The 13267-nt window shown below is 43.1% G+C and overlaps 1 protein-coding gene across 4 annotated transcripts in view; it reads right to left on the bottom strand.

Annotated features, from left to right (window-relative positions):
- RBM26 (RNA binding motif protein 26) overlaps nt 1–13267 on the bottom strand; it is a 1920204-nt gene that overhangs the window by 1497226 nt on the left and 409711 nt on the right. For all 4 annotated transcript variants that reach the window (XM_044072914.1, XM_044072916.1, XM_044072915.1 and 1 more), the window contains exons 3-4: nt 4062–4198; nt 3784–3869 (exon numbers count right to left, since the gene is read on the bottom strand). In XM_044072914.1, the coding sequence (XP_043928849.1) occupies nt 3784–3869; nt 4062–4198 (223 nt within the window). The remainder of the gene's footprint in view (nt 1–3783; nt 3870–4061; nt 4199–13267) is intronic.

Below are 13267 nucleotides of genomic sequence, written 5' to 3'. Positions count from 1 at the left end.
TTTTCCAACCTGTTCAGCAGAATGCATTAAATCCTGTAATTCTTTATTTTCCGCACAGTCAGGAATCAACAATTTTCTGTTTAAGCAATCCAATAACATGCTGTTGATATTTTATATGAAACTGGAAGTTTAAAGCCCTAATGGCCAAGGTTGCAGAAGTGTAAACCTTCTTACCCCATCTATCCAGCTCCCTGAAGTCTCTATCAGAGAGAGTAGGATTTTTAGCAGTAGAATCCTTAATGCCCTTGGGTCCCTGTGAAACAGTCTCTGGATCCACAATAGGATTTTTAAAAAGGAACTTGTGTGAATCAGGAACCCTGTAATATCCTGTCAGGTTTTCTGGGAGCAGGAGGCAAAGAATAAGGGGCCAAACTAGACTCCGAAAAAGCATCAACAACAATGTCTAGTACAGGAGGAATAGCTAAAGGTCTAGGCTGAGGCAGGAGTAAGAAATCCCTAAGCCTCTTTTTTGAATCAGAAATATCCTGGCATTCCCAGTGGAAATGCTCCCTTAGAGTATGTAAGATTTCACCAAAAGAAAAATCCTCTGGAGGGGAAGCAGAGGGAATAAAGTCCTCTGCATCAGAATCCTCATAAGTAGATAAGGGCAAATCCAAATCATCAGAAGAATCAGAAAAATCAGGATCCTGGTCAGAAGATTCATAAACAAATTCAGTCCTAAGTCTCTTAGAAGAGGGGAGGCTGGCTTCCCCTGATTAGAGTTATAAGATCTTCAGCCGTTCTTATTGTTTTTTTAGGCATAAAGGCCTGAGCATGCGGCCTGGGTGTCGTATTTTTTTTAAGCATGGTTCGAGATTTAGGCCTAAATGAAGAAGGAGGTGTCGGTTTAATATGCAAGTCTGTAGGCCTGAATACACCCTCAGAAGCCGGTGCCTGCACAGCGGCTCCGGACCCATCCAAGGAAGAGACATCGGCGGGTTCCACAGCTGAAGCATCCCGCGGCATACCGGACTCCGAATGGGTCTCAATAGAGACCTGCGAATCAGAAGCAGCGAGTATCAGGGGCTGCGAAAGCACCTCACTGAATACCGACGAACTGGTGACTAGCTTAGGAGAAGCATTGTCAGCAGTTTTGGACCTCAACGACCTGTCTCTGTCTTTATCTTTGCGTTTTTTCAAAATCCCGGTATTCGGATGGCTAACAGATGACATTTCTGGATAATTAAACAGAGAACCTAAATATTTAGAGACAAAAATATACCAACGACGGATGGTGTGCTGATTAAATAAAGCACAAAACCGACAGCAAGGTAACATCATGGTCAGGGCCTAGGCAAGAAATACAGTACGAATGAAAATCTTTATGAGTTATTTGCTTTCCACAAGTAATGCAATTATTAACTTTTACTGACGTCGGTAAGGAGCAAGAAAATGTTTCCCCAACGAGGTACCTAGCTTTAGTTGAAGACTTCGGTTCTGAAACTTGAAAACAAAAATTTCAGGAGTCGGCCGATCGGCACTTGCGAACTGCTTCTGTAATGGCATCGGCTGCGTGTTTTATAACCCTGACAGCCTGAAGTCATGGAAGAAGGGACAGCAACCGACGCAGGCCCAAGATTTTGTTAATCAGGCCGACTGAGGCCTACTGCAAGCAGATAACCCAAATGTAATGACTGCAACAGCGAAACACGAAGAACATCTCACAGTGCGGTAAGCCTGCTTTGAAGCGTAGGTATCTTCTGCAAGATTCCCTGATTGGGATGTGCAGGTATGTTTCCTTTAAATCTAGTGTTGCCAACCAGGCGTCTTTGCCTAGCATAAGGAGCAACTGGTGAAGAGTCAGCATCTTGAATTTTGGAATCGCCAAAAAGGTGTTTAGAGTGGACAGGTCAAGGATAGGACACCATGAATTGTCTTTTCTGGGTACCAGGAAAAGTCTCTAGTAGAAACCTTGTCCCTTTTCCTCTTCTGGTACCAACTGAATAGCCCCCATGCTTAAGAGAAAAAGTACTTGGTTTTGGGCCTCTGCCCACTGATTTGAGGGTAGATCTGGCCACCCGCTTGATGTTGGTAACGTGTGGAAGTGAAATTTTTATCCCTGGGATACTATATTTAAAAACCATTTGTCCTGGGTAATGAGTTCTCAGTTCTTTGCATGAAGAGCAATCTTTCCCCCCAAAGGGGCAGACAGTTAAGTGCATGGCAGTTTTAAAATTAAGTCATTGAGACAGTTTACCGTAGGGGGGAGTTTTATTACTCCCAGATTTGGAAGTGAAGGCCCCCCCACTGCTTAGTCCTGTGTGTACCCTGTGACTGAAGCCTGGGAGCTCTGCTGGATCTGGATTTGGAAGAGGCAGGAAAGGACCAATTCTTGGAAGGCCAATGCCTACTAACCCTTGGAGGTTGTACTTGTAAAAAACCTTTAACAGTTTGCATAGATTTAGCTTTTTCCTCCATCTTTTTAAGAACTTCTTCTGCCTTGTTGCCAAACAGGTGGCCCTGGTTTAAGGGAGCATCCAGTAATTTACCTTTAACATGATCTGGCAAGGATCGCTCTTTAAGCCAAGCATGCCTTCAAAGTACAGACCCAGTTACAGCAGCCCTGCAAGATGCCTCCAGTGAATCAAAACCACATTGCAAAGCATGTTTTCCAACTTGTTCAGCTGAATGCAGTAAATCCTGTAAATCCTTATTTTCAGCACAATCAGGAATCAACATAATTTTCTGTTTGTGCAATCCAATAATATGATGCTGATACTTTAACATATGAAACTGACAGCTTAAGGCCCTAATGGCCAAAGTTGCAGAAATGTATACCTTCTTACCCCATCTTTGTTAATCAGGCCGACTGAGGGCTACTGCAAGCAGATAACCCAAATGTGATGACTGCAACAGTGAAACACGAAGAACATCAGTGGTAAACTAGATCGGGGGCAGTTCTAGTAATGTGGGAGGGTGGTTATGGGTAGAAGAGGTGGAACTTGTCGAAATGAACTCTTGAGAATCAGCAGGCACTTGGTTAGACTCAGATCTGATAACCAACAGATTGAATCCAGATGGAAAAAACAACATCGGATGAAGTGACTGGCCCTGGCAGTAACAAGGAGCAGTGGGAATTAACACAATGAAGGCTACTGCAAGAGGAGCTTCAAGTTTTAATATGATTTGATATAGTATATTGGTACATAGGGTTATGAATGACTCTGTGCTTTTCAACATCCTCCACCTATGACAGACACCCGCTATGAAGTCAAACTCCAATGAAATACCAACAGCAACTACTGGCATAGGAAATCTATAACCCAGTAAATCCTAAGTCTATGGAACAGGATACCATTACACCTCACACAGCAAATCCCTGCCTGCCTTTAAAACTGATATAAATGGATGGGAAATTGCAAATTTATAATACTTTGGTTGGTTAAATGGCTCTGATCTCTTAAGTGAGAGTACTAATACACACTGGCTACACATGGTGAGGAGGTTGAGTTCTCAACACTGCACTGGATACAAGCTTAGTAACAACTCATAAATGGCCACATTAAGCATTAATATTTCAAAGTCTAAATACAATTCAGCTCATTAAGTATTACATGCAACCCAGCTACAAGGGGAATAAAAACAGCTGCATTATATGCCATACGTCTCCCAAAAAACAATATTTCACCTTAATACATCCTAAAACATCTACACTGATTCAATAAGCAGCACTTGGCAAACCCAAGTACTATACGCAGAATACAGAACAAAGTTTATTTCTTGAATTAATATGACACATCTACTTAAGATAAATCACATTTTGGCCTTAAACTGTCCTATTACCTGTTGTCTCTGTACCGAGAACTTGAAGGAGGGCTGTGGTTTACTCTTTTTGAGAATTTCTTGTCTCGTTCCTCATCTTTTGCTGCCTGGATTTATTCAGAAAATAAAAATATGTAAATTAAATTTACATCTATATTAGGTAAAAAAAAAAAAAAACACTTCAGAATACCTTTACACTGTCAATAAGTACAAATGCAAAGTAATGAAAACTAAATCATTGTTTTTTAACTTTTTACACTAGGGTTTTACCTGCGCAATAATAAAAAATAAATACTTGCTTCTTCTTTCTTGTCCTCTTTCTCTTGGCGTTGTGCAGCAACAGGTTTTACAACTCCTAAACTTGGCTGCTCGACTGGAGGTAAATAACTCTTGGCATTCACAGCATCAAATAGCTTGTCTACAAACACCTGAGTATCTAAATAGAGAAATAAATTACTTCAGTTTTGTAAAAACAGCTTCTATATTCTGGTGTCACCACCACTGACAACCCTTACTCGCAAAGAAAAAAATAAATACATTTTTAAGTTTTATAAGACAATTTACATATGCCTATATAACCACCAATATCGACCTGTGCAATCTCAGTGACAAGAAAATAATTTCCAACAAGTATCAAGACTAAATACACAAACAGCAAAGTATCAACAAATTTGTGTTCAGTTACTGCCTTTTCCCTAGAAACCTGGGGGCATACAAAAGTAGCCAAAAGTAAAAGCAAAGCACAACTGGCTACATATGTACAGAACAGGACCCTGGTTTGTCTTGACATCCATTTTGGACACATGGGCTCTACCTCCATTTTTAGTTATAACTAAATTTTTATAAAACTGAAATGAAGACACTGATGACAGCACCCCCCCCCAACCCCCCCCCCCCCACACACACACACACACACACAAAACACACACAAAAACACACCCCATACTTGTTGCTTAATCCTTTTTGGAAGGTCCCAAAAATAAGTGCCGACAGTAAACATTTGAAATGTTGGGAACCATTATTGCAAGTCTCGTGTAATGCTGAGACTGAATGGCCAACAAAAAAAAAAAAAGACAGATATGTATACCATGTCCAAGATGACCACTTCTCGGAATATTACTTTTTCTCAGAAGCACAAGCTATCTTGGAGTTTATAATATATATATTTTTATATATATATATATATATATTTATATATATATATATATATATATATATATATATATATATATATATATATATATATATATATAAACATATAAGTTCGGAGGTACAGGGAGCTTGCCCCCCCCCAAGCAAAAAAGTTTAAAGAGGAGTCATATTACAGATATGCACTTCTCTCGCATTTTCAGTCTAATTTTTTTTTTCTGGCATGTCAGCAGTCCATATTTTGAGTGCAGGCCTTTCAATGGGGAAGCCAGTGCTGATACCAGAACATGCATCACCACCATATTAAGACTTTCAACTGATATCAGCTTCAGTTTCACTCGTCTCTGAAATTATCTTTGTCCAGAAATAGGAATACTATGAAACTATTTCACAAAATATGCCCTCTCTATGGAAAACAGCTACAGTTAAACCCATAATCCAAAACAATCAAAACGGACTAGAAAGTACAGTTGTGTACACTTACCATAAATGTAGATGTTCGAGTGTATTCACTGTTGCAGTCCTAACCGATGGGTTAACCGGCTCCCAGTAGCCCTCGATCGGCCAGAATACCAAAGGTAAGTAAAAATGACGTCGGCTGTCCTCGGCTGTAAAGGACGTCAGGGCGTCCAATACAAAAGGAGGCAGCCGACATCACTTCCTCAGTCTTTCTTGCCATTACAGTCAGAATCCTCGGAAAACAAGGCTTTAACTAAATGTAGCCTGTACCTTAGGAAAAGAGAAAAAAGGGGAAAAGAGGGAGGGAAAGCAGGACTGCAACAGTGAAAACACTCGAACATCTACATTTATGATAAGTGTACACAACTGTACTATGTTCATCGTGTTTCACTGTCCTAACCAATGGGATGGATGATCAAAGCCCAGAGAAAAGGAAGGAGGAACCAACAGAATCAAGGATTGGAGATAATGCCCTGCAGAACAGCAGTGGCAAACCCTGCCCTGGCCTTCGAAAACAAAGGCAAATTATAATGCTTTGTGAAAGTGTGAAGAGAAGACCATGTTGCAGCTTCCAAAATGTCTTTAGTAGGGACACCCCTTAAAAAGGCTGCAGAAGTGGAAGCTGTGCTAGTTGAGTGGGTCCTAACCCCTTGAGGAGGAACCTTGTCATGAAGAGAATAACAAAAAGTAATACAATGAGCAATTCATTTAGAAATGGGTTGCTTAGAAATAGCCTTGCCCTGGGCTCCAGGGGAAAAGCTGGCCAATAGCTGAGCTGATTTCCAAAGGTCTTTAGTCCTGTCCAGGTAAAACCTGAGCTGTCTATGCACATCAAGAGACTGCAGGATCCTCTCACCTCTATTTTGAGGATTAGAAAAAAGGTAGGAAGATGTATGGACTGATTAAGAGTCAGGCTAGAAACCACCTTAGGCATAAAGCAGGGGTTGGTTCTCAGAAAAACCCTGTCTGCATGGAAAATAAGAAAAGGCTCCACAGCCATCAAAGCCTGCAGCTCCGAAACCCTCCTTGCTGAAGTTATAGCCAAGAGGAAGGCAGACTTCCACGAAAGAAACTTTAAATCTGCAGTGGCAGCTAGCTCAAAAGGAGGAAGAGAGTTTCTCTAGAACAAAATTAAGATCACAGGCTGGAGTAGGCATCCTTCTGCGAGGTTTTAAGTTGCAAGCACCTCTGAGAAACATTTTCATCAGAGGATGAGAGAAAATGGGTTGTTCAAAAGAACAATGAGCAGAAATGGCTGAAGCATGGATCTTGATAGAGGAAAAAGAAAGACGACCCTGAAGCAAATCAGCCAGGTATTCCAGGATCAGAGGATGGGTAAGGCTGAGAAGAAGATTCCCCTCTAGTCTGCATCCAAAGAGAGAATCTTTCCCATTTGCCAGCATAAGACTTCTTAGTGCTAGGCCTTCTGGCCTCCTTCAGCACGTCAACTACCTACTGGGACAGGGAAGAAGAATAGGATGGAGTCATACAACGAGCCAAGCTGCCAAATGGAGAGACTGAAGATGAGGATGTAGAATGTTTCCCCCTTCCTGAACCAAAAGATCTGGCCTCAGAGGAAGATGCCAAGGAGGAAATTAGGAGAGAATGCGAAGCAGTGGATACCAATGCTGCCTGGGCCAGTCTGGAGCTATGAGAATAGTCCATGGTCATTCGTCCATGATCTTCAATAATACTCTGGGAAGAAGAGGAAGAGGAGGGAAGGCATAAACTGACAGCAGCATCCAAGGGAAGGACAGAGCATCCAGGCTCTGCTGTGATGCTATCTGGTGCAAAAAAGAAGTAGAAGATGGTTGTCTGGAGAGGAGATCCACTTCAGGAGTGCCCCAACATTGAATGATGCTGTAAAAAAATGTTCTGTTCAGCTGCCACTCATGAGGATCTAGGGCCTGTCTGCTCAACTGGTCTGCAAAACATTGAGCCTTCCTGGAAGAAACTGAGCTAGGAGATGCAGGCCAAAGGATGCTGCTATGGACCAAACACTCGTGCTCTGTCTGCACAGGAGGTAAGAATGAGTCCCTCCCTGCTTGTTGATGTACCACATGACTGTGGTGTTTGTCTGTCCTGACAAGAAGGGACCCTGGAGAAAGAAGATGCTTGAAAGCTAGTAAAGCCTGGTGGGCTGCCATCAACTCCTTTAAATTGATGTGCAGGTGCATCTGCTGGGCATTCCAACTTCCCACTATGCATCTGCCATCCAGGTGAGCTCCCCAGGCGTAGTCCGATGCATCTGTGGTAAGAACTTGAGTGGCCAGGGGTGGGCAAAAAGGCATGCCTTTGTTCTGTAGACAGGCTGTTAGGAAATACCTGCAAGCTCTGGGATTCATGGCCTCTTGCATTCTCATGATTCCATATGCAAAACTGCATATGAGGAAATTGCAATGGTACCCCAAGAACGCTTGGTGTCAACACACGCAGGACCTGGATGAGCTATATCATATGGGCAGCTGTGTTCAGACTCACTCCCAGGAATGTAATCTCTTTGGATGGTACCATTTTTGATTTTTCCACGCTGAGAGTGTAACCCTGGGAAGAGAGAAGAGTCTTTACAAATTCTAGATCCTTCAGCAGCTGTTCCTGAGAATTTGCTTGAATTCGACAGTCGTCCCAAGTATGGATAAATCAGAATTTTTTTTTGCCTGCAAAAAGCAATGACTGGAGCCAGGCACTTTGTGAAAACTCTGGGAGCAGTAGATAAGCCAAAGGGCAGCACAGAGAATTGATAATGTTGCTTGCCCACCCTGAAAGGAAGGTATTGCCTGCAACTTTCTCTGATAGGGATGTGCAGATAAGCTTGAGATCCAATGTTACCAGCCAGGAATTATTTTGTAACATTGGCAGTAAATGATGCAGAGTGAGCATTTTCAACTTTGGAATTATCAAGAAAGTGTTCAGGATGGATAGATCCAGGATAAGACACCAAGTGCCTTCTTTTTTTGGAACTAGGAAAAGCCTAGAATAGAATCCCAGACCTACCTGCTGAGCAGGAACTAATTCTATTCTATTTGTAACAGAGACAAAATTTGCTTTTCTACTTCTGCCCTTTGGTTTAGAGGAGCGTCCAGGAATCCTTTGGGTACTGGAAAGGTGTGCAAAGTAAACATGTGCCCTAGGGATACAGTTCCAAGTATCCATTTGTCATCCGTGATGGTGGCCCAAACATTTGCAAACAGGGCCAACCGTCCCCCTAAAGGACTCTCTGGGCAGGCAAGAACAGGCAGAAGTTGGAAAGAGTCAATGAGAATGTTTAGATTGAGATGCAAGTTTAGGACTTCCCGCCTTGGAAGAGGAAGCCTGCCAACACTTAGACCTTTGAGGGGTAGCCCCCTGCACCCTAGAAGATTTGTAACCTCTAGTCCAAGAACGGCTCTGTCTGCTAGTTTCAGGGAATGTCCAACTCTTAGAAGGGTAATTCCTGCTAAAGCAAGGAGGCCGAACTTGCAGAAAGTCTTTAACTGTCTGCATAGACTTGGCCTTGTCTTCCATCTTGAGCACTTCCTCTGCTTTGCTACCAAAAAGACTGTCCCTATGCAAAGGTACATCCAAAAGCTTAGCCTTAACAGGCTCTGGTAGGGGCTGTTCCCTGAGCCAAGCGTGCCTTCTAATAACAGAGCCAGTAGCTGTAGCCCTACAGGAGGCTTCTAGAATGTCAAAGCCACAATGTAAAGAATGCTTATTGACTAGACTGGAAGAATTCAGCAAATCCTGTATATTCTTACTCTCGTAGGCACACCTGCTATCCTAGATTTAATAGCTTCCAAGGTGTGCTGCTGGTACTTCAGCATATGAAAAAGACCATTAGTAGATCTAATAGCAAGAGTGGCAGAGGTATAAACCTTTTTACCCCACCTATCTAGGTTCCTGTATTCCCTGTCAGAAAGAACAGGATTTTTAGTAACAGTCGCCTTAACTCCTTTAGGGCCCTGAGAAATAACCTCTGGATCAGCCAACGGATTCCTGAAAAGAAACAAATGAGAATCAGGAACTCTATAGTACCTGTGAGGTTTCCTGGGAGAAGGAGGTATCGAATTTGGAGTCAAGGAATTTTCCAGAAACACATCATCAACCACTTACAACACAGGAGGAATAGCCAAAGGCTTATGCTGAGGCAAATCCAAAAACTCCCTAATCCTTTTCTTAGAAAGGGTGTAATTCCTGACTTTCCCATTTAGAATGTTACCTGAGAGTATTTAAAGTATCACCAAAAGAGAAATCTTCTGGAGGAGAAGCAGAAGGGATGGACTCCTCTGCGTCTGAATCCTCAAAAGGAGAGAAAGCTTGAGAAACAAGAAGTTATATACTCACCATAACGTTCGATGTATGTAGTCCATCTCGCCTCACATTCTTACCCATGGGTTCGGAGCCGAATATCGGCTCCGACTCGGCCAAACTTTTCTAGCTCGAAGTCTTCTATTGGCTGGGCTAAGCAGGTATCCCATGCTGCACTGCTCCATATCCCCAGATCTAGTTTGCTGCGAACACTCATTCATACCCCATGCATAACAACATCCGGGTAAAGAAGAATAAGCTAAAAGTGGAGGGAAACCTGTAAATCAGACCTAACCTCCAGATCCTCCAGGAAGGGGGAAGGTGGGAGGGTAATTAAGAATGTGAGGCATGATGGACTACATACATCGAACGTTATGGTGAGTACATAACTTCTTGATGTTATGTAGTCCAATCTCGCCTACATTCTTACCTGTGGGACAGCGTCCCTAGCACCTACATCCTGGGAGGCTCATAGGAAGATACTCCTGAGTACTGTGGAACCAAAGGAAGACCTGCCCCTAGAAACCACATCCAACTTGTAATGAGTAACAAATGTGTGAGGAGAAGCCCAAGTAGCTGCCACACAAATATCATCCATAGACAGTCTGGCCTGATAGGCTGTAGATGTAGAAATAGCCCGAGTAGAGTGAGCCTTGACTGGAAACGGTAGGTCTTTACCCCTTGAGGAGTAAGTGAAAGATATGCAATTTGATATCCATTTGGATAGGGTGATTTTGGAGACCGGGGACCCAATTCTGTTTTCCGAAAAGGAGACAAACAGCTGATCAGATTTCCGGAGATCTTTGGTTCTGTGCAGACAGAAACGTAACTGTCTGTGTACATCCAATTGATGAAATTTAAATTCTGCCTTGTTTGAAAAGTGGGGAAAAAACACTGGCAACTCAATAGATTGATTAAGATTAGATGTGGTCGCCATTTTAGGAAGAAAAGAAGGGTTTGGTCTAAGAGAAACCCTGTCCTTATGAAAGATCAAGTATGGAGGTTTGATAGAAAGAGCTTGAATTTCTGAAACGGGTCTAGCTGAAGTAACGGCTATTAAAAAGGCAGTTTTCCAGGTCAAACATTTTAAGTCACAGGTAGCTGCAGGCTCAAAGGGTGGTGAAGTAAGGGCTTACAGAACAATATTCAGATCCCAGGGCATGATCTGTTCTGAAACTGGAGGACAGAGTAACAGAGTGCCCTTCAGGAAAGCCTTACAGAGTCTGTGAGCCATAAGACTAGGCTCATTAGCAACATGAAAATTAGAAATCGCCGCCAATTGAACTTTAATGGTAGCGGATGCTGAGCCCTGCTGGAAAAGAATAGACAAAAACTCCAAGACGAAAGCAATTGGAGCTGTGTAAGGGTCAATTCCTTGGGTATGAGCCCAGATAGAAAACCTTTTCCATTTGCTGGAATAAATCTTCCTGGTAGAGGGCTTATGAGAGGAAGATAAAATATGAACTACCTCAGGTGAAAAGTGATGAAGCCTAACTAACGACAGAAGTGGAGTAGCCAGGCTGTCAACCGGAGGGTCCTCAGACAGGGGTGGAACTGTCCCGACATGTGTGTCAGTAAGTCTGGCTGTGGGTCCAGAGTCCAAGGTATGCCCACAATGTAGGGATGGAGAAAGGGGAACCAGACTTGACGAGGCCGGTGTGGAGCAATTAGAATCATTCTGCTTCCCAAGGATTGTGCTTTCTGATCACTCTTGATAGTAAGGGAAAAGTACAGTTTTGTACCTACCATAAATGTAGATGTTCGAGTGTATACACTGCTGCAGTCATTACACTTGGGGTTATCCTGCCGTCAGGAGGTTCCCCAGTCGGCCTGAGTTCCAAAGTCTTGGTCCGGCGTCGGTTGCTGTCGCCTCCTCCCTGACGTCAGTGCGACAGGGGTATATAAGATGCAGCAGTTTTTCTTGCCCCAGATGTCAGGTGCCCCCAAATAGGTAGGCAATTGAAATTGCTAATAAAAAATAAATAAGAAAAGGAAACAACTTTCAGCTACCAGCAAATACTCCCCATAGGTAGTAAAGGGTAGAAGACATAGGTATGTACCAGCAAGTAAGAGGGGAAGGAGGGAGGGTAACCTGAACTGCAGCAGTGTATACACTCGAACATCTACATTTATGATAGGTACAAAACTGTACTATGTTCATCGTGTTACACTGCTGCAGTCATTACACTTGGGTAGAATCCCAAAGCTGAGGTAGGGTGGCTGGTTCTATAAGGCATTAGGGGTCGCTATAAGGCCCTGCAGCACTGCAGTGGCGAAGCCAGCTCTGGATTTAGAGTATAGAGGCAGATGGTAATGTTTGGTGAAGGTATGTACAGAACACCAAGTTGCTGCTTCCAAAATATCCTTGGTAGGTACTCCTCGGGCAGTTGAAGTGGCTGTTGCCCTGGTGGAGTGAGATCTAATGCTGCTAGGTACAGGTTTCCCATGGTGTGTATAGCAGAAACGTATACAATGTCCTATCCATTTTGAAATAGTCTGTTTTGAAATGGCTTTTCCATGTGCTCCTACAGCATATGCTACCAATAATTGCTCAGGTTTTCTGAAAGCTTTGGTTTTGTCCAAGTAGAAGCGTAACTGCCTGTGAATGTCCAAAGAATGCAGTAGTCTCTCCCCTTTATTCTGTGGTTTTGGATAAAAAGTTGGCAAGTGAATAGTTTGGTTTAAAGCCACACTGGATACCACCTTTGGCATAAATGTAGGGTTAGTTCTTAAAGACACGCTGTCCTGGTGGAAAATGAGGAAAGGTTCCACTGCCATTAGTGCCTGTAATTCTGAAACTCTTCGTGATGATGTTATTGCCAGGAGCAGAGCAGTTTTCCAAGAGATATATTTTAATTCTGCTGTGTTAGCTGGCTCAAAAGGAGGTAAAGTCAATTTTTCCAAAACAAAGTTGAGGTCCCAAGTTGGAGTAGGTGCTCTACGGGGTGGTCTTATGTTTTTAGCCCCTCTGAGGTACTGTCTTAGCAAAGGATTAGAGAAAATTGGTGGATCCGTGTTGTAATGAGCAGAGATGGCAGAGGCGTGGATCTTGATGGATGAGAAGGAGAGGCCTTTGTCTAGCATCTCAGTTAAATATTGTAGTGCCCGAGGAATGTTTGGGACAAGAGGGTCAAGGCTGTGAGCTTGGTTCCAGGCACAGAATCTCTTCCATTTATCCGAATAGGCTTTCCTGGTACTAGGCCTTCTGGCCTCCAGAATGACATCCATAACAGCTTTGGAGAGAGGCATTGCTTGCTTGACTAAGGAATCTTCCATGCAGCTAGGTTTAAGGTCTTTAGCTGGCTGTGTAGTATCTGATTGTTGTGCTGAGTCAGCAGATGTGGGATTCGAGGCAAAATCCAGGGTGGTCCTTGTGCCAAGTTCTTTAAGATTGGGTACCAGTGCTGGCATGGCCAGTCTGGTGCAATCAGGATCATCTTTGGCTCTTCTTGCCTGGTTTTTAGGAATACCTTTGGCAGGAGAGGTAGTGGTGGGAAAGCGTATACTTGTAGGTTTTTCCAGCTGAATGAGAGGGCATCCACTTTCCATGCTTGTGGATGGCAACTCCTTGTGCAGAATTTCTGTAGCTGGCAGTTCATTGGGGATGCAA

This window comes from Protopterus annectens, chromosome 5.part1, assembly GCF_019279795.1.
Source record: "Protopterus annectens isolate FY-2018-M chromosome 5.part1, PAN1.0, whole genome shotgun sequence".
Taxonomy (NCBI): domain Eukaryota; kingdom Metazoa; phylum Chordata; order Ceratodontiformes; family Protopteridae; genus Protopterus; species Protopterus annectens.
The sequence above is the reverse complement of the archived record's forward strand: the minus strand, read 5'-3'. Positions and strand labels throughout refer to the sequence as shown.